The following is a 25,434-nucleotide window of genomic DNA, read 5'->3' as shown; positions in this document are numbered from 1 at the left end:
TTTGCAAGGAGGTGCACTCATTTCAGAGGGAAAAAACTGACTTTGCAGAGCGTTGGATTATATGAAAAAAAGAAGTTTTTTTGGTGGATTTCTGGCAACCCAGCAGGCGTGTGCTTTCTGGTTGATTTTGTTCTCTTGATTTTGAGACATCTCCCTGTATTTGTCCAACTAGCTATGAAATATTTCTTTATGCTAAATTGAGAATTTTCTTGTTTCCCATATTTTAATAGAATCATGAATAAGGCAAGCACTTACATGAGATGGCTATTACTTATTAAGCACTGACCCATACCTTAATCTTCACAGAATTGGCAACACATGACTGATCCTAGTGTTCATTTACCAGCAAACAAGCCAAAAGGAAAAAGAATAGCCCTAACTACGTTGGCTAAATTTGAAATTAATAGGTTATATGCTGGTTTTTTTCGTAAAATGTCTGAAACTCTGTGCTTTTACTTTTCTTCATATTGAAAGAGATCTGGGTCCAGCTGTTAGGGCATTAGTTAAAACGTCTCCTTGCCATGGTCCTCACAGAGTGTGGTTCTGGAAGAGAAAGCAAATAAGTGAAATGGATGTGCAAGAAATGATACTTTTTCCTCTGAGGTTCAATGACTCTCACTTTTTATAAAAGTATTTTGAAGTAGTGAATGTGCAGAAAGTACAGAAGTAATGTATCGATTCTGCTCTTTTCAGCTCTGGGAGGGTTGAAAACCACAATGAGCTTTACGCAAATATCAACAAAATGTAAGGATAGCACTGAAATAAACCCATATGGCTAGTTTACTGTATAAATTGGGATGATAACTTCTTTTCTTCTATGTATATGGAGCTTTATAAAGTTTTCAAGAAACATGAAGTGTGTTGACAAATTGTTGGTATGTTGTTTACTATGGTTTTTCTGTGGTGGGATTTTTTTTTTTCTTCTTTCAAATCATAATACGAGGGAGTCGCTAGTCACTGGAAAATCACTAACTGTGCTAAGTGTGATACTGCTGTTCATAATTTATTGATTTGTTGGGTTTGGGCTTTTTTCCTGCAGTGGAGAAGAATTAGAATATAACCTGAAAGACCTTAGGCCAGCAACAGATTATCACGTCAGGTGAGTTAGTGTGACTATGAATGTCACTTAAATATAAACACTTCAATTATATGAGAATAAATGTGAAAGTTTTTTATTTAGCTATACAGTGCAGCTCAAGAATTTCATGGTCACCTCTGTAGGTGTTTTTTCAGTGGCTTCTAAATATTTTCCGATAGAATTTTTTCTCGGACTTTAAGTTATGAGAGTGCTTTTTGAACAATACGTTTTCTGTCGTGTTGTTGTCATTGCTGTAGTAAGAGGAAAAAAGACATCTGTGTATCTATATTTCTGTCTATATGTGTAACGGGCCTGGAAGTGCTCGTGCATGAAAGTGGGATACCTCAAGCTTCTTAAAAATTTGACTCAAGCAACTGACGTTTCTTCAGTTATTGTAACATAGGTGTGCTAGCACTGAAAGTACTCCAGCACAGTTTCTTCATAAGTACTCCTTGCTTCGTGAAGTAAATCTGATTACAGATCCATCTGACCATAGTAATTTCAGCATTTATTACCAAAAAAAAAAAAAAGATTTACACTGGCCTGTCTTGATATTTTCAGAGCATATTTCTCTTTGATTCTAAAAATGTGTTTTATACATTTATTAACTATTAACACATTCTCAGTTTTGCTCCCTGATGTTTTTAACGCCGTCTGTGTTGTTATCTGCTCACGTTGCATTTTTTTAAAGACTTTGCTTGTGAACCAAGGCTTCAAATTCACATCCTGTTCACTTATGCTCAATATCCTTTTAAAAAAAAATCCTTTCACTCCTGTCTATTGTTTCCTTCTGTTTTTCCAGACATGGGCTAGGTTATTCACATCAAGGCTCCTCCTGTTTGTAAAACTTTAAAGAACAAACACTTTGCTTCTGAGCTCTAAAAAAGACCCAACACCAAAATGTGTCTGGCTTGCTCTGACACTATAGCTTCTTTTTTTTTTTTTAAGGATACTTTCTAGTGGAGCCCTAAAATGAACTTTTCAAGTAGCAGCACAACACCAGCAGTAACTTCTTGTAAATAAGTAAAAGACACAGGCTCCCAGGTCGGGCAGTAGTCCCAGCCCTAGCAGTAAATGGATGGTAGTAAGGAGGAGAAAGTTGTAAAACACTGCGGAGCTTCCTGCTGTAAGCAATTGAGCATCACTTTTAAAGCCAGCTTCAAACAGCAGAGCGGTCACCATGCACAGCGTGGCATTGAGGTCTCATGCGATTTTTAGGGGCATTGTGAGTATTTGCCCCATGTCCTGGCTGATTTCTTTCTCCCTACCTACAGCTCCCTCCACCTTCCTGCAGGTTTGCCGAATTATAAATTGTTTGTGAACAGTTAGCAATAACTTCTGTTTAGAAAGAAGAAGGGACTGCTAAATACAGAAGTCAGACTTAAAAAGCAGCAGCATGTGTTTGTAGTGGAGGGAACTGACACTGAAAAGGCCGACTGTTTGCTTTCCACGACAATTTTTTTCTTCACTGAAACTGCGTTATGTATTAACGACCGTGAAGAAAGAAATCTGTTAAGTAAAGAAATTTATGGGGCCAACATTTACTCGGCAGATCGCCTTGGGTCTCCTTAACCTTGGCAGCATCTCTCAGGGCTTCGTCTCCACACAGACAAGCCGCTTGCGCTTGCTACTGCCCTGCTGGGCCCTGGGCACCCAGGACAACCCGGCTGGCTCTGGATCTACCTCCTGCGTTTCTTCAAGTAGTATTATTTTGGTACCTTTAGAGATGACTGTGCTCAGTGTTTCAATGACTTGCAGAAGGTGCTCGTTAAGCTCATTTTTGCATGGTTGTATTCCCCGATGGTATGTGTTTGATGCTTAGCTGTGCTGATTTCCGGCACACGAACATACCGCTTGCCAGATGCAGACTCAATTAATTAATTGCATTTGTTTTCACTCCTGACTGCTAACAGGTGATGGGTAAAGCTGCACTATAGCAGTTCTTGTGAACCTCCCCTGAAAGGTTTGATTCTACATTCTGCAGCCATTGTGCATAAATTACTCTTATCTACTGAAAACAAATTTAGAAATTGCCCTTAAACTCTGCATTCAAGTACACAATAGCTACAGCCAGCTCAGAGGTCATCGTCTGGTCATGGCTTGAACGTTTTTTTGAGTAGAAGACTTCCAATTTGCACTGTGCTTTTGCTGCGTGGAAAATGTGAAGGGAAAAAATAACATCATTAATTTTTCAGAGAAAAGCACCTCGTGAGGAAGTGCCTAACTATATTGTATTCCCTTTCCCACATTATATGGTATTTTATATCCCCCTCTGTGCTGATACATAGAGGATTTGCCTGAAATCAAATTTGCTTTGAAGATTTTTTAGTTTATCAGAGTAATGTTCTTGAGCTATGTTAGTTCTAATTCGTGGCGGTCCACTAAGTGTTGATACCTGAGCTATGTAGGAGAAGCTTGTACCCATGCAAGGAGACCAGCGGTTTCCACCGCTCAACACGGTACGTGTGAATCAAGTGTAAACCAGGCATTAAAGTTTATACCTTTTTCTCATGAGTTCACGCTTTCTGTTGTATTGTGAAGAGGGTTTTAGCACAGTGTGTGAAAGTCTGGCAATAGGCAAAGAAATAGTGGTGGAAAGAAAAGATGATGATGATAACTCAGTGGTCTATGGGAGTATTTGCACAGAACACTGTAATGTTCCTCTTCTGCTGTGAATTTTTTTGCATACTTGTACCAAGTGAAGTAGAATAATGATAGCCACTGGTCTGTGAGAAATCTATCATTAGTGGACGGTATCGTGGATGCTTTGGTAGTCAAATATTGTGGCTGAGGCAGTGCTGTCTCATCTTGTAACTGTCAGCAGATTTCTAACCCATTTGAATATTGTTTCCAGGGTATATGCAATGTACAACTCAGTAAAGGGATCCTGCTCAGAGCCAGTAAGCTTCACCACTCACAGCTCAGCACCAGAGTGTCCCTTCCCACCCAAACCCTCACACAGGACCAAAAACTCCTTAACCTTACAATGGAAGGTAGGTAATGCTTGGATCGGGCGAGAAAGCACTGAAAAATACAGTTTACTGGCAGTGAGCATAACAGTTGAAAATAACTGAAAGCTGAGACAGTCATTTTTCAGTAAGGGGCTTGAACTTGCTGTACTCAGACAAATCCCTCCCCGTGCACTGACTTGACTTTTAAAACGTATGTGTTTTCATTACGTCCAGCTTCTTCTTGGTATTCATTAAGAGGTTGCCAAGCTATGTGCAAACCCCAAGCTTCGGTTTCGCTTTAAACTGTAGTCATTTGCCTGGGGGGGAAGTAGTTTTCTCTTATTCCCGAAATCACCTTTTGTTTATTTTTGTTCATAGGCACCCATTGATAATGGTTCAAAAATCACCAGCTACCTTCTGGAGTGGGATGAGGTAAGTAGTAACTAGTTGAAATAAATACATAAATAAATGGCACTCAGACTTTACAAGGATTTGCTGAGTAAAGAAAAATAGTTAAATACAGGAGAAAGTAGAAGCTGGCAAATGAAATCCTGATGGCATTAGGTAAAGAGTTGGAAAGGTGAAAGGGGCAGTGGGGGGAAAACTTTTCATTCAGTGTATTTTATGCAGAGACAATGTTCTGCTTCTGTACTCTTGAAATCTAACTTTTTATCGCTCATTTGGGGTACTTTATTTGTTAATTAGTGTTACTTATTATTTAATTACTTGTGATGTACCTTAGAGTTCTGTTTGTGATCTCTTTCTTCTGGATGCTGTCTGAGTGCAGAATAAAACACTGTTCCTGCCTCAAGGGAGAAGAGGTGTCATCTTGCAGCCCTTCCTACAGAGAGTGTATTCAGGGTGTCCTTTACATCATGGCAATTAATCCCCTTCCGGACACAAAACGAAATAAGTTCTCTGTCCCAAAGATCTTACATCGTTAGTGAGGAGCGTGCTGTTGGGGAGAGTGCCAAAAGCAAGATTTGCTGGGGGGTGGGTTCTGGTTGTGAGTCCTCCCTCCATCCCTTTCTGGCTCCTTTCCATTGTGCAAGCCATATTTCTGCAGAAAGCATGAGTCAGTGAATATCATCTTTGAAGGAAAAAATATGTATTGGGTGACAGAAAAGGCTTGGGCAACATGTAACGGAAAAAAAGGTGATGAGTCAGGAAAAGAAGAGTGGGAAGGGGTGTTTAGTTGTACAGTCTGAGAAACATCTCTTGAGGTTTTTAGTAGTCTAAAAATAATATCCTAAAGGGAATATTCTGTTATGAATCGTCTTCCTTCATTTCACTAGTAAAGTGTTCCCAGATCATTCTGCTACATGTTGGACGTTTGGAACTGCTAGCTGTGGAAGCGTTTATTGTATGCAGTGTCACAGCAAGCAGGGTCTACAGGATGAGAAATCCACTGAACTGAACTAAAACGAAACAATAATTTCAGAATGGCTTGCTGCCCCTCTCTGCATAATGGAAGAGGAAAGGTGGTCAGTGAAGAAGAACAAAGGGGAGTGTGAGGTCAGGGAAAAGGAGATTAAAAAGACATTCCTCCAAAAGGATGGGCCAGGATGATCCCATTACATCTTCTGTGACACCTTGACTGTGCAGTTGTGATCTCTTGCAAGGCTTCCAGTAACTTGGAGCCATGGGAACGTAACAGCACAGAGGAGTGAAGCGGTGGAAACGTGAATGATTCCAGCCTACAGGGAAGCAACAGAAGGTCTTGTCAGAAGAAAGACCGACAACAGACCGTTAATACAGTGCAAATACTTCTGATGTTAATTTTGTCCACATGCAGCCTAGTCATAATTTTGGATATATGTAAGGCAATTCTAAAATACTCTTGTCCTTTAAACCCTTTGATACTGAGTATATACCTAGAGTTTTGTCTTCAGAAAGAATTGTTATGATATCTGCTTTTCACCAAAAGCAAGTAGTTTGGTTTAGGCTAGCTCACGTACCAATGGGGAAAAATGAAGGCATCCTGATTCCCTTAGCCTCTCTATTTTAATTTCCTTGTTTTCTCAGTAACAATCCTGAAACGTGAGACCCCAGTGGATAGCTAGCCAGCAAAGATGAAAGAATAATGGCCCTACACAAATTAACTTGGTACATCTCCAGTGGTTTGACATGAGTCCTGACTGAAATGTAGTTGTCTGGTTGTGAGATAGTTAATGCCACAGGTGTAGCTCCTCTGAAGATTTTTTTTCCTCTGATATGAGACAGAAATGCAATTTTGAGTTGCTGAATTAAAACTTGCTATTAAGGCTTAGTGAAGAAAAAGTCTGAAGATACAGGCTGGGTGCGCCTATGTCTGCAGGAGCCTCATCTACCTGCGGCGGCGAGCTCGGCAAGCTATTCCACTCACTTTTTGCTGTGCCATTGCAAGTTGTGCCTCTGATGTAGGGTGCAGTTAGCTACTGGAGTTACGGCATCCAAGTACAAAAGAGAATTCACTTGCAATGCCCTGTACCCTCGCACTTGGTTGTGTAAACTCCACGTAAGCAAAAACACCGACTTTGTTACAATGCCACACTGTGTCCCAGTGAAATCAAGAAATAAATACATCAGGGAAGAGGAGAACGTTTGCCAGGCAACAGCGAGTGCTCTGCCAGATCTCAGCTAGAGCAGCATTCATTAGCTACGGGGCACAGAATAAAATATAAACATGGGAAAATCAGTGATCAGAAGGAAATTAAATTGTGGCTGCAAAGCAGACAGGGCTTCACATGAGCGGAGAATAAGAAATCTATCCGATGATAAAGTTAGAAAAACACCCTAAAATGGCAGTCTGCCTTGAGAAGTTGAGTCCCTTCCTAGGGAAGGAAGCATGTGCGAGTGAGCCGTGGAAAGCCCTCGCAACACAGAAGTGACATGCAGATCCTGGAAAGCTGTCGTGCAGCCTCAGACTATAGAAACAAAACTGGCATCAGGCACGGGAGACGTGGGGAGTGGTGGAGGTGATCGGGCGAGTGTGTCCGGCTGTATCCCAGGCATGCTGGCGTGTTCCCCCAGCTCGAGCTGTGCTACCTGCTCCCACCAAGGGAGGGCTCCAGCAGCCCCTTCGTGTTCCCCCACAGTGGGTAACAGCTTGTCTCTCTCTGGGGCAGTTCAGACCTTGGAGCACATCAGATGCTCAACAGTATCTCAACTAGTTCCTTCTGTTTTTACAGGGCAGAGGCATAGTTTATAGCATCTAAAATGCAGCCAGGAGTGTAGGTGGCATCACTTGTATATGCAAAAAATAAATTGTTGCTGTAAAACAACGGCAGAAGCAGCATGTTTTAGAGCCCTAGTATTAGGTGAGGTTGTAAATTGTAGCAAGAGGACAGCATCTCATCTCTTCCTGGCTGCAGCTGGGGAGTCCCGCAGGGCTGAGGTGCTGCAGTGCCAGCTGGGTGCTGGGGGGGTTCTGCCTGGGACCCTGGGTGCAGCGCTCCTCGGCAAGCCCGTGCCACCGCACCTACCTACTGCAGGTTTCCCGCTTCTCTGGAGGGTTGCTTAAGGGACTGGAGAAAGGTGTCTGAGGCAGGTGGGGTTTTTTTTATTTTATTGTATCTTGCTGAGAATAGACGCATTCCTATTCTCTGGTTTAGCTGTCTTTTCTCATATATACTTGAAAAACCTTCTCTCACCTCATTAGGTGAGCTTTAGATGAAACACAAATGAGTTGCTTTTGTTTCTTCATTGGAATTAGATGTATTCTGACCTACTTTGATAAAGAGAAGATTATATGGCTTAATATGTCACTGTGTCAGTCCTACCCAGCTGCTGCTGCTGCTTCAGTTCTGAGTTTTGGGGTTTTTCCTGACGTGCAGACTTTGGAAGATAGAGTTGTCAATAGACAAAGCTATTCCTGCTATTCCACCTTTTTCCCCTCCCAATTTGGATTAAATGGTTTGTAATGTGACTGGTGTTATGTGTTAGAAAACGCACATCCTGTCTTTCTCAGTACTGATGTAGGTCTTTGAATTATAGTTGTAATGCCTTGCTAATAAACTGTTTTAGCTTAAAATGCCTGAAGAGCTATGGAGGATGATCTTCATTCTTTAACAGCAGAGTAAAAGGTCAGTTCAGCGAATTGTCACTCAGTTACATTGGACGTACACTAGCAAAGTTTCCATTGACTTCAAAGGAGTTAGGATCAGCCCCTCTTCTCAGGTATTTTGAAATTCAGTAGGATCTGAACATGCCTGCACCTCAGGTGCTGGGATTGGCAATAGTAGTCTGGCAATAAAATCAGTTAAAATTAGCAAGTAAGGTAAACTCCACCTCTGGCTCTTTTTCTGTGGAGTGTACAAACCTCAACCCTTTGAACTTACAAACCTGAACTAGTCAACTGATGACTTTGTGCCAGGATTGATTATTCAGGGTAAGCAAAAGGCTACTAGGAAAAAATAGCGTTAAAAATACACCAAACAGAAAGCATCACTGTACAGGAGGTTATGGTTTCTCCTGATGCCAGCGTTCATCAAAATCAACAAACTGTAACTGCACTGAAAAGTGCTGCTGGCACTGCTGTAAGAATCAGGCCTTTGTTACTAATCAGATGTGAAATAATCATTCTGTGATTAAGTGGTAGTAAATATATGTTTCTCTTGTACATATGGATAGCGAGAGTATCCTATTCATTCTCTATGGGAAAGTGGAGGACAGTTCCTGAGCCAGAGACAAGGACACCCCTCTCACGCAGTGTGTGTCACTTTTTTGTATATAACTCAAAAGCAGCTTTAATTCTCATCCAGTCAGCATCTCATTTTAATTTGCTCAAGAGAGAGCCAGATACAATACCACACTGTTTAACAATTTGGGGATGGATAGTTAATAATTAAGTTTATATATAGATAAATGGAGATAACATTGTTCTGCCACAAAGTTTTAAACTTCTCGAGGCTCGCAGAGATGTGCTCATTTATACTAGCTGATAATCTGGGCCATGCATCTCGGTGATGGTCCACTAGAACTTGAATACGTGGAGCTCCACGCTCGTGCTTGGGCTTGTGTGTGTTCGCCTACCTGCCCTCTAGGTCTGTTCTGTGGCTATGCCGCTCCTGTGAGACATGCAAGAGGAGAGTCTTGGATAAAATTGGGTTTTGTGTATATTTTAGGGGTGTTTCATAGGTCCTCTTCTGTCTTCTAAATGGTTGCGTATATAGAAAATTCAGTTACTTGTGTAAGAGCTTGCACAATAAATGCTTTGCAGAGATATTAGGGTGTGTAGTAGTAATTGTTGACAGTTTGCTCCGCAGCTTTGTGTCAGATTGAATATCAGTCTGTTGCTTTTTATTGCCAGTATGAACCAAACACAGAAGTTAGTGCTGGCACGGCCTGCAGCAGGTTGCCATCTTGCCTCCTGGTTGCAGATCTGATGCTGGCAGCTTTTAGTCAGACCTTTGCAGTGAGGTCTTGTGAAGGACTGTGCTCCATTTCTGTATCTACTGTAGCTGCAGTGACCCATTCCTCCTTTCATGTTTATTTACTATGTCTGCTGCAGGGAATGTGATCAACAAAACCCATTTAAAGTCTCAAAACCCTTATCTCAATAAACGCAATCTCCAAGAGAAACTTAAGCACCCTGTTTTAACTGTGTCTGTAGCTTGAAATATAGCTGAAATAGCAGGCAAAACTCTTAAAAATTGTGTTAAAATGCTGTGTTATAGTATTGTGCAAATTCTAATGGATTTGTGGAGCTGAATTGTTCTTGTTTCCTCGGGCAGGCCCTGGTGAACATCACAGTATGAGTTGTCCTTGTGAAGAATAGGGAATGCAGGCGGGAGAAACCCGGACTAGTGAAGAAGTCAGACAGTGTTTGCTCGCCCTCTGAAATTGGTGGATTAGAAATATTTGTGGAAATGATACAGTATATTTTAAGCAACTTACGAAACATTATTTAAAGGATTAAAACTTGGATGCTGAGTGTACAAAGAATAGGAGAAGGATTCTGGGAAAGCTGTAAGACTCTTGGGTGGCAGCCAGTACCAGCCTGCCAGTTGTTCCTGTCTATAATTATGCCAGCATTAGTGCTTTCATAAATCTTGGGAGAGAAGGAGCGGAGAGACTATTTCCAGGCTATTAATGCCAGGATAATTAGAAATATCGGCCAGCCTCTCCAATTAGTGCCAATAGAATCCAAAATACCAGCCAGTCTGAGTCATTTGAATACCAGTCAGTCTCTGAGCGAGCCTGGGGAATGTACCATACCAGTTTTAGAAGAAAAATATATATAATATCAGAATTTGTACTGTTATAAAGTTGAAGATAACTTATTTGGCAATCTTTGCAAAGTTTTAACCCGCCAGTTTGACAAATTGGAGTTTCCTTGGCCCATTGCTCTCAGTTCAGGCATTGTGCTACAGGTGAGATTTTCCATGACTTTCCTTTTTAGCCAGCCATTGCTGTTCATCTGTTTATCGACCACATACTTAGCATTTGGTCACTTTGTTCTCTTGAAGAAAAAGCATAGGAAAATGGTTAAAAAAAATACATTCTTAAGCAGAAGTCAAAAAGAAATTAAGTGTTTTCAAATGCTTTACAAATAGTGAAGTCATTAAAGAGTTAGAGAAAAATTAATTTAATGTATCTGAACCTATAAAAGAGAGTTTGCATGGGGGTGTGTGTGAAATCTATTCTTAGTAGTCCCGCACTAATGAATGGATATTTTACTAAAACATAGGGTTACTAATTAGGTTTTGTATAATCTGGATTTTAAATACGTTATTGCTGAGCTGGGAAGTATGGTGACCTATTATTTTTGTCCAAAAGGAGTTTTATCGTATAACTCTATATTTAGGGATTTCAGATCTGAAAAAGTTTTCTCATTTACAAGAGACTTTTGCTTTAGGATTCATGATTCTCTTCCAATTCCACCCCTTAATTTACTTGAGCCATACAGTAGTGTTACAGCTGGAGCAGGTGGGTGAAGCTGAAGAAGACTGTATAAAACCAAGTTCTAGAACAAGTGTAGGATCACACTGTATAAAGAAAAGTAAGTTATGGCTGTTTGCCAGTGTGCTAAATGTCCCTTCAGTGCTCCAAATTGTTGTGGCACGCTGGAGGCCTGCATGATCATTTCTAGCTTGATAAACACATTTTGGAGATTTACTACAAACATTTTGTGGAGTTCTTCCTTCTGTGTTGCAATCTGAGTGAAAAGAAGTGGAAATTGATAGGGGCTGGAGAATGCGCTGGTGAAAAAATCTATGTCCCACTCGGGCATTTTTGAGATCTTTAATGATGAAGTGATGTATTGAGCATGGAGGAAGAGCCGTGTGGGGGAGGACAGACAGAGCCCAAGGAGGCAGCAGCAGGTGAGGCTGTTGGCCGCAGTGAGGGACACCTGTATAAATAATTTTCCTGTTAGTCTGCTTAGGCATAGAAACATCGAGTCTTCTGTCAAGCTGGTGTATATCAGGTGAAATAAGTAGCCTTGTCTATGGGCAGATGTTAATTTTACTGAGACAGAAGAAACCCTAAAAATTGTAGCGACAGGTGCCAGAAATAGTAAATGGCATAGCAGAGCTCTTAAGTCAGAAGAAGTTGCAGAGATGGGCATAACTTTATCTCCTGCACCAGTTTGAGCCAGCCCATGGGTGTGCTTTGCTAGGTTTCTATTCTGGTGTGCTTTTGGGTACTTCACAATGTAATTGTCCATTAATTTTGCAGTCAAGTATTGAAATTAAAACTCCTTTAAACTGCTTCAGCTCAGGTAGATATTATTTATGTAGAGTTGAGCAATCCATGCCCTTTCTCCTGAAAGATTTCAAATTGACCATTTCCCACATGTGCCGTAGGATGAGACCAGATATTCTTTGTTGTCTTGGGGTCTCTGTCCTGCAAAAAGCTGGGCTTTGTTGTTACCCCAGGGCATACCAAGTTGGGTTGGATTGAAAAGGGTTTTGTTTTGTTTTAAATGTGGCAGGGAGGGAGAGGACTTCTGAATGTCCTTGTCCTCAGCTGTGCTGGTTTGTACCTGAGGAAGGAACTGGGAGCCGGAGAGGTGTCTCGATACCCTCTCTCGCTGCTGCCCCATCTTGGCTTTGTCAGGGCTCATCATCGCTCCAGGTCACGTTGATGTGACACTCCCGTAAACCATACCTCTAGCGTCCAAGTTTCTTAACAAAGGTGCACGCTTTCCAACAAATCCTCTTTGCTCATCACATGCCGCGTGCTCTGAGCCGTGGGATGGGTACAGAACCTGGCACGTTAAATATTCCTCTGTGATGAGTATATCTATTTTGCCCTCGAGGGCGTGGGCCTGAGCAGAAGGTTGCACCCAGGCTTGTCCCCCTCGGGCGGCAGTTGTTGGGGTTGGCCGTGGGCTGGACGGCGGGGAGCGAGAGCCCTCTTGTGGGATAGAGTGTTTCTGAAGGACCAGGGAGGGCTTACGGGGGATTTGAGGTGCAGAGGGTCGCGCTTGCAAGAAATGTCGGTTGCAGCTTTCCTGTGCTCTTGTGACCGGGTCGATTCAGAGATGAATTTCACCCTTAATTTGCACGCTTTTTTGTTAATGAGTAGGGTAAATTGCATTACAAGCAGAATGGCAGATACATCTCATGAAGATAATCTGAAAAGAGGAGGAATCTGACAGCAGACTGACTGTTGATCTGTATTATTTTAGATAGTGTAGCAATGCTGTCAGGGGCTCACACAGCTTCCTTTGCACAGTGCCTGTATGAAAGCGTCTAATTCTAATATCATTTAACAGCTCTTTTTACAATAAGAACCACGTGGTTTTGTTTCGTAGCTGTCCGATTACCGATTTCTCTCTTTCTAGGGAAAGAGGAACAGTGGTTTCAGAGAATGTTACTTCGGAAGTCAGAAGCATTGCAAGTTGACTAAGCTTTGTCCGGCTTTGGGTTACACCTTCCGATTAGCAGCTCAGAATGACATTGGTACTAGGTAAGTTACCCAAGGTACACACTTTCTTGAGGAAAAAGTGGTAGTTGAAAAGTTTTAACTATCAATGACAGCGTGAAGAGGAATTGGGGGGCGGAATTTTGTTTGTTTGGTTTTTCTCTTTATGGTTTTGAGTTAAATATCTGACATTTGCTCTATTATTAACGCTTTAGAGTAAGTCGCACCTTCCCTGGTGGTATCATTCACCTCCCAGGGAATCGCCGTGTACCTTCAGCATGATGAGGTTAACCTAAGAAGATAGGCTCCTTTTGAGGTGTTAAATGGTGTTTTGTGGTCTATTCCTAATACAAAAAGAATACATCTGTTATGTAAAATTCCCACTAGGGACCTCTGCGAACCAAGAAAAACAAGCAAGAGGAAGTTGAGTTACAGATTTTGAAAGGAATCTTGATATATTTATTTTTCTGGTTTAAAGCAAAGCCCTTCTGTCTTTTTTCAGCAGTACAGTCCCTTCCTTCTTCAGCAGGACTGGCAGGGCTGGCTGATGGGGTGGGAAAGAAAGGTGAGAGAGCCAGGACCGAGAGAGGACAGGCACACCCAAGGGCCCTGCAAGACGGGTTTCATGTTCTGCTTTTCTTTGCGCATGAACAGATGCACTCAAATGAAGGTGATGAGAAATCAGAATTACTGCAATCCTCCAGGAGCTGCTAGGGAGCACTGGACTAAAATGTTGTGCAGCGGAGGACCAGAGTGTGCCCAAAGAGACATCGTGCTGCAGGGGCTGTGCGCTCCTGTACTCACGGAAGGAAAGTAGGCCAGGAAAAGTTTAGCTGTGAAGAAGCTAAACATCCAGTGCTCTTGTATACTCCTTTATTGTCCTTCTTAGCTAAACAGGATCTAATCATTATTACAAGAAGGACAGAAAAAGAAACACTAGTGGTATATAACAATGTGTTTTGCTGAGGGAGATTCCTGTATTGTTCTCTCTTCCAAAACACAAACCTCTTAGTAATATATAGCTTTTAAAAGTTTCTTTATTCATGTTCCTGTGTTTTCTCTCTAAGATGCACCGGGAGTGTTCATGTGTGCACAGAGTCCCTTTTGCCAACTTCTTGCAAGGTTACTTCCCTCCCTACGGAAATAATACTTGATCTGGAGAGAGAGAGGGAAGCTTGAGCTGGAGCTGCTGAGTGTAACTGGAAGGGGACTGCCAGTTTCGTGCAAAGTTCCCAATTTTGGCATCTCTCTTCTTTGCCAGATTCCAGATTTTTAAAATATCTTAGGGCATGCTTCAACCCTCCCCGCCTTTTTTTCTTGTTGTTGTTCTCTCTCTCTCTCTCTCTCTTTTTTTTCCTCAGGCTATTGAGGAGGGAGTGAACTAAGAACTGTATTTATGGTCAGCTGCTCTGTGTTAATCTATGAGATAAGCACCAACAGCACATGGCTTATTTTTATAGACAGCACTCAAAATTATGACATGATCATGTCACCTAACACTTCGTGTTGTACAATGATTTTGGTTGGTTGTAATGCTTATGGACTTACCATTTAAGATGATTTTTGTCTTCTTTGGGTGTTAGTTATAGGTGGGGTTTTTAACTATAAGAATATTTCAACAAACATGTTATTTTTGAGGAAGACTCAGAAAAAGGAGATGTGGCGCTTTGTGTGTATTAAATTCATGTGATGACTTTAATGAACAAAATACATTTGTACTTTGGAAACAGGGGTTTGAAAATTACAAGAACATTACCTTCAGTTGAGACTTCTGGTGTTGTCCTCATGAAAATTCACCAAAATCTGTCCATTTTAAACTTTGTTCTCAAATTTCTGTTGTACATAATGTATTGTGCATGGAGTCTTAGGAGAACTCTTCCTACACTTGCTCGACACAACTACCTATTATGTTGCCTATCCCAAGGCATTGTGCTCTGGGATTTAGACAAGATGAGAGCACGCATCTCTTCTGACGCAGATGTTCTCTCTGGTTGCAACCTGAGCTGTGCAAAAGAGCAACTTTATGCTCAGCTTAAAATGCAAAGAAGTTTGGGCAGGGAAAGTTGGAAGGGAGTAGAGCCAGCCTGGAGGGTTGGAAGGTATCTGTGCCGGCACAGACAGCTCCTACGTGATGCTGAGCATGTATGGTCGTGACTGGATAAATTTTCCCTGCTTTCTTTGGAGGGGGATGTCTGAAACAGTGGGACTAGATTTGCTGAAGCACTTGGCTTGCAGAGGTGTAGCTTAAATAGAAGTTGTATTCTGAGTTTATAAAAGGTGGAAACTGCATCTCAAATTCAGCATCCAGAAGTTGAACACTTCGGGCTTTATTTTCCTATGTTTTAGTTCCCCTTTGTGAAATGAGATTTTTTCCTCTACTTCACAGTTAATAGTAAGTTAATATTTTTAGGCAATCAAATATTATGTTTTCCAATATTATTGTGATGAGATCTGTAAAAGTGACTGTGAGGACACATATAATCCTGCATTTTTTTCTATTCTTAGTTCTGGCATTTCCTAACTGGGTGCTCATCTTTTCCACCTGGGCAATTTTAACATTGTCTAGATTTTTTGAAAATGTGAAATATTTCTCTAAATACACTGAGGTTTGTTTGGGTTTTTTTAGTTTTGTTTTATTTTTAATATTCCTCTCTCTCCTTCTCTGTCTCTGTGCAGTGGGTACAGCCAGGAGGTGGTATGCTACACTGCAGGTAATATTCCTCAGACCCCTTCTGCACCAAGGCTTGTTCGAGCTGGTGTTACGTGGATTGCATTGCAGTGGAATAAAGTAGAAGGATGTACACCAGAGGAAGTGATTTCCTACACCCTGGAAATTCAGGAAGAAGACAATGTAAGTACCGTGTTACTGTAAAGTATACTGCATGACTTAGATTGAGTTTTCATTTATTAATTCAAGATCACTGAGAAGATTGTGGACTGCTGCTTTGGAGGGTCTTTTAGGAGTACTGGGTACTTGGCAGGACGGAGCTGTGTGATTTGTTCTGCTCCGCAGCAGAATTATGAATCCTTAGCTAAAAATCTGTACTGTCATCCATGATTACTTTTCAAAGCTTCACAGGAGTCTGTAAGGTATAGGGCAGCTTGTCTTTAACCAGTTCAGTCTGCTGTGTCCTTACTGCTGTATGGTGTGCTTGCGTTCTGTGATCTGTCGCTTCTATTTCTGTAATGTGTTAAACTGTCGTGATTGTTTTTGTGCTTATTTTACAGCAAAATTATATTATACAGGTCAGTTGCAGCATCCTTCTAGAAGGAAAATTATTGTGGCCTTGCAGCTTAAAAGTAATAATAATAATAATTTAAAAAGCACTCAACTATAAAGCCCCTTTGCTATAATGTGTTCTAGCTACAGACTGTAATACAGAGAGCACTTCCTCATACTCCTCCGTTATGGGAATTTGTTTGCTTTTGTTTTTTCTAGGATAGCGTGTTTCACCCAAAGTACACTGGAGAGGAGCAAGCCTGTACTGTGAAGAATCTCAGAAGAAGCACACAGTATAAATTCAGGGTAAAATCTTTTTCCTCTTGTCATTGCGTAGTATTTTCTGTGTTGGGTTTTTTCCAAGTGCTGTAGGGACCCTTTAGTACTACCTCCAAAATTGAGGCATCAAATACAAATTTACTTTATACTGTGACCTAATAGATTAAACTGGTAGTTGTATTTTTGCTTTTATCATGGGTGTTGCTCATTGCTCAGCCTTTTTGAAACAAGCATAGTTCTCAGTACCATGTACTGTCAGGTATGATGTTGTAAAAGCGTGGCTCAGGGCATGAGGTTGTTGTCATTGGCTGCATTGCTCCCCAAAAACCTGATCCGTGGTCACAAAACCAATCTCACTTCTACACAATGGAGAAAACACTGTAAGGAGCCCAGCAAGCACAGCTTCCTTCCCCAGCTCAGGGGCCTGTATTCCCCTGACATGCAGAAATTGAAGCTTTTCTGTCTTATATGTAGATGTGGCTGGGTTTGGAGCTGGTTTTTTAGCAAGTGTTGGTATCTCCTGCTCTGTGGGTGCTCCTGAGTACAGACCCCCACAAGAAAGATGCTGTGAAGGCTTTCTGCAAACACAAAATTCAGTCATCTGCCTCGCTGCTACTGAAGCCATCAAGCACAACACAAGTGCCGGGTGCTGCTATCGAGGAGAAGACGGTGTGGTTTTCACCAGATGGGCTGCGGTGCGGCTGTCCATCCCCCCTGGCCGGGCTGGCTGCCGTAGCCGCTCAGCAAAGCCGGGAGCCGAGCGCGGCTCCACAAGATGGCGTTCGGCCTCGGCGTCCGGAGCGCTGCCATCCCTCTGGAGATGGCGAGAAGCTGTCTGTAAAGCCAACGTCCGCCGCGCTCCCACGTTGCCAAACAGAAACGGTGTCTGGAAGCAGCTTCGTGTCATTTGTAAACAGCGCAGGGAGAGAAGGATGCCATAGATTTGTGTCAATTCAAAAACATTTGGCTTCTGTAGGTCTTAGTATATTCAGGAGCAACAAAAAAAAAAAAAACTTTACCCAAAGACTCATTTAAATCCTTAAAAACAACTTTGCATATATTCCTTTGTGGGATAGAAGACCTTGTGAAGTTGCATGAAGAGCTATCCAAAGAATCGGAAAGTTGTTGTGATGTCGCTCAGAGACGATGCCTTTTAGTTTAGCATTGTAAAAGCTGCTGTGGCTGTCTGAGGGAAAAGGACGGTTAGTGCTTCTCTGCAGCCCTGCTTTCAAATTAAACATGAATTTTACAAAACTGGGTTGATAGCAGAGCAAACTTGTAGCCTCGTGTCACTGGCCACAAGCTCAACTCTGATCTGACTCAGCACCGAGACATTCCCTCATTGCATGTAGACCAGCATTAATTAGCTGTGGAACTTGGGAAAGGATCCCCAAAACTATAAAACAAACCAACCAACCAAACAAAACCAAACACAGATACCCTAGGATCACAGCAGTGTTTTAAAACTCGTGATGGGAGCTATCTGGCAAGTTCTAGGCTTGTCTTTGAACCTGGGCAAAATATGGTTCTTTGGGGAACACCCTTAATAATAAAGAATTAAGGGGGAAATGTAATTCGTGCCGGACAATGTGTGCTCACAGAGGAGACATCCTGCTAACGTTTTTGCTGAAATAAAGGTTGGTCAATTAAAGTGACGATGGTAGTGTAATACGCCGTTTTAAAGGCATTTGTTCAGTACCAAGTGAGGGTTTGGCACAGAAGGGCAAATGATACCAAACACAACACAACAAGGTGCAGAAATTTCATCCTCTGAAGTGTTTGACATGTCGGCATAGAAGGGAATCACCAATAGCTGTTTCTAGTGAGGTTCCACAAAAAGCAGTGCTGTGTATACTATTTCATCATTTTATCAGTGACCTGGAACCAAAGTTTTATTTTTATTCCTACTAAAAGGATGGGGGGCTCTAGGTTGGGGAAGCTGTGGCTCTGAAAAAATGTTGAAGATCGTGCTTGAACGATCAATTTAATATGAATTTTCAGTTTCTGCCAGGCTAGTGCAATCTTTAGCTGTATACATAGGGGAAATGTATAAATGTTGCATTATATTTGTAGCTCACATGGATTCCCTAGAGCTGTTACTGGGATATTTGTCTAGCTCATGTATCTGGTGTTCATGGCAAGCTGTCTTAAATTGGAGAATAGTCAGAGAAGAACCGAGCGATGATACACAGGAGTTGATAGTGGCTTTAGTGACTTGTTTAAAGTGAGCATATGGGCTAGAGAACCTCAGTTACTTTTTTGGCCTTAAAAATTGCAGATTGTTTCCTCAGATGCCTGTGTTAGGAGAGAGGATAGAATTGACTGCTCCTCAGAATAACAGAGCTTCTGAAGCGGAGAAGTTCCTGCTAGCTTATACTTACAATCAGCAATTACAATACATATTTTATTACTCGCTTCCTTGGCAGCAGATCTCTGTCCCAGAGACTGGCATGAGCTAATACAGCTCTCAGCAGCCACAAAACATAGGACCATTTGGGGTTTCTTGTACGATCCTGATCTGCTCAGTCTCCTGGCGAGGTCCTTATGTCTTCTCTTAGCTTAGCAACTTTCCCCCTGAAGTCAGCAGAAGGTGTTCTTGAGCAGAGACGAAGGATTTGGCTGAGGAGGTTTTCTTTGTGTGCATCCTGCTCGTTTCAGTGGCTGTAGATTATGCGTTTCTTGTTTGCGTGTCATGCCACTTAAGCTTTTCATTGTGTGATTACTGATACTCTGAATTAATTTGTTTTAAATAGCAGTTTGAAAAACCTCCAAAACAAAAAAAGCATAGTTATTGTCATCGTTTTCATCTTTTATGAGTAAATAACTGCAAGTTGCCATGTGACTTTTTTTTAAAGGGAAAACCAGGAGTGCTCTTATCTTAAACATGTCATGATCTATTGCTAGTGGAGGGAGGGGGAAAATCAATGTGGTTTGTAAAGAAGCAACGTGACAGTCTAATATCTGTTATTAGAATCCCACACACTTTGTTGGGATGTGACATAATTTCCAGTTTAATGGTATTTGTGCAATTACTAAAAGAAGTCTCATGCAGAACTGTCAGAAAAGCAGTTACAGTAAACGACGGTAAACTTGTGGTTTTGTTTCAGCTGTTTGCTTCTAATGTGGAAGGAAAGAGTTCTCCCAGCGAAGTGTTGGTCTGTACAACAAGCCCAGACAGGCCAGGACCTCCAACCAGACCCGTTATTAAGGGGCCAATAACATCTCATGGCTTTAGTGTGAAGTGGGGTAAGCCGGTTCAGTTTGTCATAGCAGAGCTTTTTTGGGTCATAATAAATTCAAATAAAATTATGTAAATATCTATTAGAACTTAGATTTTTCGTGCTGCTTCTCAGTCCAAAGTTGAACGTGTTTGGAGAGCTTGACAACTTAATTTTTTTAATATTTTAAAAGACGTGTAGAGGCTCTTATGTTTTCAGAAACAAAAATGTTGCTTGTTTTTATTGACTGACTTGCACTTGCACTCAAGTGCATCTTCAGGCTTTTCACCTTCCATTTCATGTCCCATTGCAGCATCGTTCCAGGTGCTTCTTTTATTGATGGGGCAAGCCTCCACGCTGCATCTCTTGCAATGCTTTTTCCATACATTTTGTTTGTAGCATCACTGTCCAGCCGTCTTATTCTGACTCATGCTGAAAACTAACGTCTGCTACCCACTTCTGCTAGAAATTCCTTGGTGTAGTTAGCGTGGGGGAGTTTGTGGAGGAGAAACAGCAGAATCAGAAACAAGTTCTGTAATCTTTTTGTTACATTTCACTCCTAATCTTGATTTACTAACAACTTGCCTTATTTTTTCAGATCCTCCACAGGATAATGGTGGTTCGGAAATCCTAAAGTATCTATTGGAAATTTCTCAAGGAAGTCCGGAAGGTAAACTTGAAACAAGTTCTCTCCATTTCGATCCATTATGGCTACTATAAAGAAATAGTGACCCTTTGGGCTATTATTGTTATTATCATTAATGCACTAATGCTGCAGATATGATTGAAACTGAGTTGCATACTTGCAGCCTTAAAACTTGCAGGGTTCCTGGGAGAGTTTGGGTTGGGGTTTGGGGAGTTTTTGTTGTGTGGTGTTTTTGTGGTTTGTTTTTTTTTTTTTTTTTTTTGAAAAGTATGCTCTTTTTCTCTAAAACTGATGGAATTTTAGGTTATAGGGCTGAACCTACTGTTTGATTTGATATTTTTAATATGTTTTAGAAATATTTATATTTGTATATGTGTCTGTGTATATGTATGTCTTTAAGCGGGAATAACATTCATAGTAATATTAACACTAATGACTTTCCTGAAATATATCTTTTGTGGAAGACCACATTAAGGATTTTTTTTTCCTCCTAGCCACTAGTAAACTCCTTGCATTATACTTCTCTAAACTTGGATATGTCTCATTTTTTAGCAAATCAATGGGAAGTGGCGTATAGTGGATCAGCTACAGAATATACCTGTACTCACTTGAAACCAGGCACTTTGTATAAACTCCGGGCATGCTGTATCAGCACTGGCGGACACAGTCAGGTAAGTACTATTTAACAATAAAGACTATTGGTTTTGTATTTTTCAGAGATTTGTCTGCTATTTTTGGTAAAAGATTTCTGCTTTAAAAAGAAGGTGAATATTTTTCCTGTAGCACGGTAAAGCTACACTGATTGCAGTTAATCTTACGTTGCAAGTTGCTGAATTTTAGAAGACTTTTTGTGTACCTGATGGGGTTTTTTTTTCAGGCAAATTGCAATTTAATGAGATTCAGTTTCCTCAAAACCAATCCGTAGGTGTTTATACTTAAACCAGAAAAGACCATCTTGTTTATCCGATCTGGCCACTTGCTTGAGAAAGGCCACAGACTCTCATGGACATGAGCCTATACGGACCAAAGCTGGTGACAGGAGATGCAGTAGGGGTAGTTTGTTGTAACAATTAATTACCTTTCATGTGGCTGAGTTCTTCTTTAAATTTTTGGGTTCCATTTTCCAGGCACTGATTCCTGTCATTCCCGTCTTTGATTTAAAAACATTTCAGTACCTACACTTTTATTCCTCCTGCTTTGATGTTTTTTTATGATTGAGTACTTTAGGCCTTGATACTATTTTAAAAACAAGGAAAATTAAAATAAAGAACCCCACAACATTAGCCGTCAAAGTTTCCTGTGCTACTGTTTTAAGTATGCTAACGAAAAAACTCTATTAATTGCATTTGTAACACGCTTGATAGCATCTCCTATCCTTTATTGTTTCTATAAATTTCTATTAAGTGGTTGTTGTAGAAAACAATTTCTTGTGCCACTTTATAATCATGCCTCACTTTGTGGGCGGTAATCGTACCGGAGAGCTCACTTCAGCTCCTGTTCTCTTCCAGTGTTCTGAAAGTTTACCTGTCCGTACGCTAAGTGTTGCACCAGGTCACTGCCGGCCACCAAGAGTTTTGGGGAAGCCAAAGCACAAAGAAGTACAGCTACAATGGGGTAAGCCGCTGGAGCGTCTCACTGTTGACTAGCTTTGATCTTGATGGTTAGTTGCTGAACTTGCCTTAGCTTTTATTTCTGGTGCTAGACCTCGTGGAAAGTTGCAGTGTATTCTGTTCACTGGGAAGTACAAAGCAAAGTCCAGTGAAATCTGTGCAAGTCGGAAGTGCAACTTCTCATCAGCTGCTGTGGCTCTGTGTTGGGTTTCTGAACTTAGCTGTCCTCCAGCTGTCCTTTAGGCCTGATACTGTGCTCCCATTTTTGTTTTAGTTAGGACCTGTCTCTATGTCAGGACTGTAAGGTATCAGCTATATTAGAATATCTCCTTTTATTGCAAAAACACCATGTGATTCAAGATCTTTTTTATTCCTTTGCAATATTGACTTAGCAGAAGCGTTTTGCTACTTCTAATCTAGAACTTCTCTCAGAAATTTGAGTTAGAACGTATTGAGGATTTTGGGTGGCATTTAGACCATGATCCACAGTATAACACACACAATCCATTGGACACTTGTAATTTTGCAAAGGACTTGGACCATGGACATGACACTAAACTGTCAAAAAAATGCACATTTTTGAGAGTACAAGGTACATGCCAGTATCCAAAAGATTTTTTTCTTTACTGTAATAATCGTGCGGCATCCAAGATTCTTTGTGGCGTCATTCGTTAAGCTAAATTCTAGAGCAGTACCATTTCTAACTGACAAATATGTCTCAACACCAGTATAAAAATTCACCTGTGCATCCAAGATACCATGTTGTTTCCTGGAAGACTGTACCCCTTATGGTGGAGCACTGCTTTTCAGAACCCCAGGCAGGTTGATTTTGTGGTACTGGCTTGTAATACAATGTGCAAATATTATCAAATATGTTGTTTTCATGGGGAAAAAGCTGCCCACGACAAGAGAGATACAGGTACAGAAAACAAATTCAGTTTCCCAAAAAGCTGTTATTCCAAGTGAAGCGCAGGGTTTAGATCATTGTACAGAGATTTAGAATCTCATAAATGTTAGCGGTGTGGCTAATAAAGTTTGAGGATGGCAGTTGTTCATACTTTTCTTGGGTGTTAATGAGGCTTTGCCAGAAATCCCATGTATAAGTAGTAGTTTTGGAGTGTACCTGACCCACCTCAGCCTGTGTCCAACCGTAACCAGCAGCCAAGATTGGGTCAGACAGTCACCATGTGCCTCCTGATTTCTCTCTGTCCCAGAAAGGGTGTATTCAGCGCTAGTCCCATTCTTCGTGCAGCTTTCTGTACCTTTTCTCCTGCCTCACTGACCAATTTTTTTGCGCACAACGCCACCTTTGATGTTGGGGGAAAGAAGCTGAGTAGCTTTTTTTCATCCTCAGAAGAGGATGGTAGCCGCTGTGTTCTGCTTAAAAAGTAGCTGAGCACCTCCTGGCATCAAACACAGCTTCCCAGGGTGACAGATCATTGCCTTGGGGGAGCTGCTGCTCTTGCATGTGACGATCTGACCTGGTGAATGCTTAGGGCTAAGAGTAATTTTATTCATTTGCTTTAAAAATGTCAAACCGTGTACATGGATGAGATGTTGCAGGTAAGGCATCTATCAAAGAGGAAAATCATTGTTGGTAGCGTGTGTGTATATATGTGTGTATGTAGATATATGTGTATATATATGTGTGTATATATGTGTGTGTGTGTGTGTGGATACATGTATGTGTATATATCTATACACATACACCCATATATATATATTTCTGTGGTATGTGAAGTAAAAAATTAATCTTCCTGGTATATATCCTTATGTTATTAATGAATTATATTATTTCTTTCCAGATGTCCCTCCGTCAGAAAGTGGCTGTCCCATCTCAGAGTACAGTGTAGAAATGACAGAACCCGAAGAAGTTGTTTCTGAAGTGTATCATGGGCCAGACCTGGAGTGCACCGTCAGCAACCTTCTTCCTGGAGCAACGTATTGGTTCCGAGTGAGAGCTTTGAACGATGGTGGGGTACGTGCAGCCTGCCGGAGCGTGCTTTGGCTTTCTCTCGCTGGAGGTGGTACTGTGCCTGAGATGGGCGATTCTGGAAAGTGATTGTGTTAGCGCTGGTGATCAGAAAGGTGAAGGGGAGATGGGCAAAAGAAAAGAAAGTGAGAAATGCTTAAAGGAACTTTTGAGGAAGAGCTGCAGTTTTCAATCTGGTACTCTTTTAAAAGGAGATTTCAGGTACTAATACGATTTGACTGGCCAAAATCAGCTGCACAGAAATGTGCAAAATCCCTGCTAAAAGTCATATCTGCTTACAAGGAGGAATCTGTTTATTCCCCTCCCACTGCATTCCTTCTTTTTGTTTTAAATCTTAACTGTGTAAAAACAATTACTGAAATTTCACTCAGATATTGATATATTTTGAGGAAAGCTTGCATTCTTAATGATTTTTTTGTTTTAATTTGAAAAAAACACATGCTTTATAGATTTGATTATTTTTTGGTTATATGATTTCCTTGGAAGATGTGCCTTCTCAAACACATCAGAAATTCTATCTGATGTCCACGGAGATCTGTTGAAAGGTCTTGTTGATTCAGTGAGGTTTGGGTTGGTTCTGCTTGCCTTTGTGAGAGCATCTTTCCAAGGGTTTTTTATAAAGGCAGTCCCAGCAACAGTACATGCATATTGATGTGTTTGTTCCCAGGAAGTCTTGATGACAGACATAACACAAAGGTTTAAAGTTATGCACTTACCGGGAGAAGTTCTGTTAAAATTTAACTTGGGTATTAGAAAAATATGCAAGACTGTTAAACTGTTCTGTGTTAAAAATATCCACTATTTTGTTTTTGTGAAAAATGAGAGATTGGATTTGCTTGCTGGAATGAAAGCTACTGCCTACCTGGTAGCTTTGGATATATGACGCCTTGCCTTTTTTTTTCTCTCTTTTTTTTTTTTTTCTTTTTTTTTTTTTTGGCAAAACGGTGTTTAAAGTTGCAAAGCATTTCTAGTCCCACCCTTTGTTAATAGAGGGGGCTGGTTTTGGTTTAGGTTGGGGTTTTTTTTACCAGATGCAAAATGGGGGAGGGCGTTCTTTACCAAAAGCGAACACCTTTCTTGGTCCCATTCGGTAAAGAAAACAGCAGAAGTCAATAAATGAGATTTTTTTGAAGTGTGCATTCTTTGTAATTCAAACAAAGTGATCAGTGTTAGCCTTTCTCGATAGCACAGATACAGACACGTGTCTGTTGAGAGGTTTTCTGGGGTTCATAATTTCAGTGTTGTTAAGCCTTTTGTAGTGGCTCATTTTTTTCATACTTGCTAGTATTGCATTCCAAAATAAGTAAATATCAGTGTTTTTCCTCTAATTGCTTCCAGCGAAGTTCCTGTGTTCTGGAGAATGATTTCTAATTAGCTTGGGGATGTACTGAACAAACATCATTATCCCACTCAAGAGGCCTCAGAAAGGCTATTTCCACTGTTATCTCTCTCCTGTCCTCACACTGCTGGCTGAAGCAAGTTTTCCAGACTCTTGAAAATTGTCTTTTCTTTTGCTAATATGCATTTAAATTATTCTCCTACCAAGGGCTCAAAAGTTGCCTGAGCAGTTGGCTTAGCTGCCTGTGGAG

General features: G+C 41.1%; 1 protein-coding gene across 1 annotated transcript in view; it reads left to right on the top strand.

The window, feature by feature from the left end:
• Window positions 1–25,434, top strand: part of FNDC3B (fibronectin type III domain containing 3B) — a 209,646-nt gene that overhangs the window by 142,708 nt on the left and 41,504 nt on the right. The window contains exons 9-19 of the mRNA XM_050902344.1: window positions 1,040–1,099; window positions 3,933–4,071; window positions 4,408–4,461; window positions 12,800–12,924; window positions 15,556–15,730; window positions 16,319–16,405; window positions 19,486–19,624; window positions 20,195–20,266; window positions 20,795–20,913; window positions 21,751–21,856; window positions 23,658–23,830. Of these exons, the coding sequence (XP_050758301.1) occupies window positions 1,040–1,099; window positions 3,933–4,071; window positions 4,408–4,461; window positions 12,800–12,924; window positions 15,556–15,730; window positions 16,319–16,405; window positions 19,486–19,624; window positions 20,195–20,266; window positions 20,795–20,913; window positions 21,751–21,856; window positions 23,658–23,830 (1,249 nt within the window). The remainder of the gene's footprint in view (window positions 1–1,039; window positions 1,100–3,932; window positions 4,072–4,407; window positions 4,462–12,799; window positions 12,925–15,555; window positions 15,731–16,318; window positions 16,406–19,485; window positions 19,625–20,194; window positions 20,267–20,794; window positions 20,914–21,750; window positions 21,857–23,657; window positions 23,831–25,434) is intronic.

This window comes from Gymnogyps californianus, chromosome 10 (assembly GCF_018139145.2).
Source record: "Gymnogyps californianus isolate 813 chromosome 10, ASM1813914v2, whole genome shotgun sequence".
In the NCBI taxonomy this organism is placed as follows: Eukaryota; Metazoa; Chordata; class Aves; order Accipitriformes; family Cathartidae; genus Gymnogyps; species Gymnogyps californianus.
Note: the sequence above shows the minus strand (reverse complement) of the source record. Positions and strands in the feature narration are given on the sequence as shown.